The 1239-nt window shown below is 48.2% G+C and overlaps 1 protein-coding gene across 1 annotated transcript in view; it reads right to left on the bottom strand.

Moving 5' to 3' along the window:
- Positions 1 to 308: 308 nt before the first annotated feature.
- Positions 309 to 1239, bottom strand: part of ccdc90b (coiled-coil domain containing 90B) — a gene marked incomplete at its 3' end in the record, with an annotated part of 6006 nt that continues 5075 nt past the window's right edge. The window contains 1 exon segment of the mRNA XM_079648626.1: positions 309 to 348. Within this exon segment, the coding sequence (XP_079504752.1) occupies positions 309 to 348 (40 nt within the window).

Raw genomic sequence — 1239 nt, 5'->3', positions numbered from 1 at the left:
TACAGATTTCAGTTTTCTCTCTCAGAACGATTTTAGAAACAATAGGCGCGTTCACACCGCAGTACTTTTCCCACTTTAGTTCCGATTGAGTTCCGAAATGTCGTGTTCACACCAAAAAAATCCGGAACTACAATTTCTTCATCAGAACTTTTTTTCCCCCTTTTTCCGTCCCTGCTAGAGAGCAGGGACTTTCCTGGGAGAAAAAGGTTCCTATAGGCGCATTCACACCGGAGTACTTTCCCGTTTAGTTCCGTTAGTACCCCTGATGTTGCGTTCACACCAAAAAGAGTACTTAGTGCCGGGAACTTTTACCCCCATGTGTAGCGCCTGCTGAGAGGTGGTACTCTCCTGGGGAGAAAAAAGTGCCCCAGTTCTGATTGGCTGGGCGAATTGCAAACCACGGCCCGTAAAACAATGAAATGTTTTGTAGAGCCGGCATTTTATTATACTCGCTTTAGCATTATTAGCATTAGCCCAGCGCACAAACGCAGAGAGACTAACTTATGGCAACACAAAAGAAAACATGGCAGCGTTGGAGCTGAGGAGGTGTCGGCGTTCTGGTGATTTACTCGGAAGGCTTCAGTAGAAGCTGCTGGGAGTCCCAGCAGCTTCTACCGAAGCCTTCCCCAACTCCGGGGACTTCCGGCCGGGGACTCCGGGTGGCAGTATACGCCGTGAAGTTGTTTGCGGCCTGCCAGTAAACCCAAAGCAGAAGAAGTGACGTCAGCGGCTCATTTGCGTAATCTTCCCTCAGGGAACTTATTCCGGTGTGAACGTGATCGGCTCTTAGTTCCATGGGGAACTAAGATCTGGGAACTAAGTACGGCAAAGTACTTGGTGTGAAAGCGGCTAGTGTATTTCTATTGTTAGTATGTTTCGTGTCTGCACCAAATAATAACAAATTAGAAGGAAAAAATATGACAAATACAAATGTCAGTATGTGTGTGTGTCTGTGTGTTAACCCTTTCACACCAACGCGGTTCCAGGGCCGGTTCGGAGCTTGAAAAGCACCGTTTTTTCCTGTTCACACCGCAGCGGAGCCGCCTCTAAGCTCCGGAATCCAGTTCGTTTCAAGCACCAGACCAGTCGGTCTAGAAAGCAAGCACCGCATACGTCGTGCTTACCTTGGGGGCGGTGGCATCAGTTTTAATGTTATACCAAAGTAATTCATGCTGCAAAGCTGGGTATGTTGAGCTTGGCGCATGCAGAGGCTAATAACAGCTAGCTCTAACGCCATCG

This window comes from Notothenia rossii, assembly GCF_949606895.1.
Source record: "Notothenia rossii genome assembly, chromosome: 9".
In the NCBI taxonomy this organism is placed as follows: Eukaryota; Metazoa; Chordata; class Actinopteri; order Perciformes; family Nototheniidae; genus Notothenia; species Notothenia rossii.
Note: the sequence above shows the minus strand (reverse complement) of the source record. Positions and strands in the feature narration are given on the sequence as shown.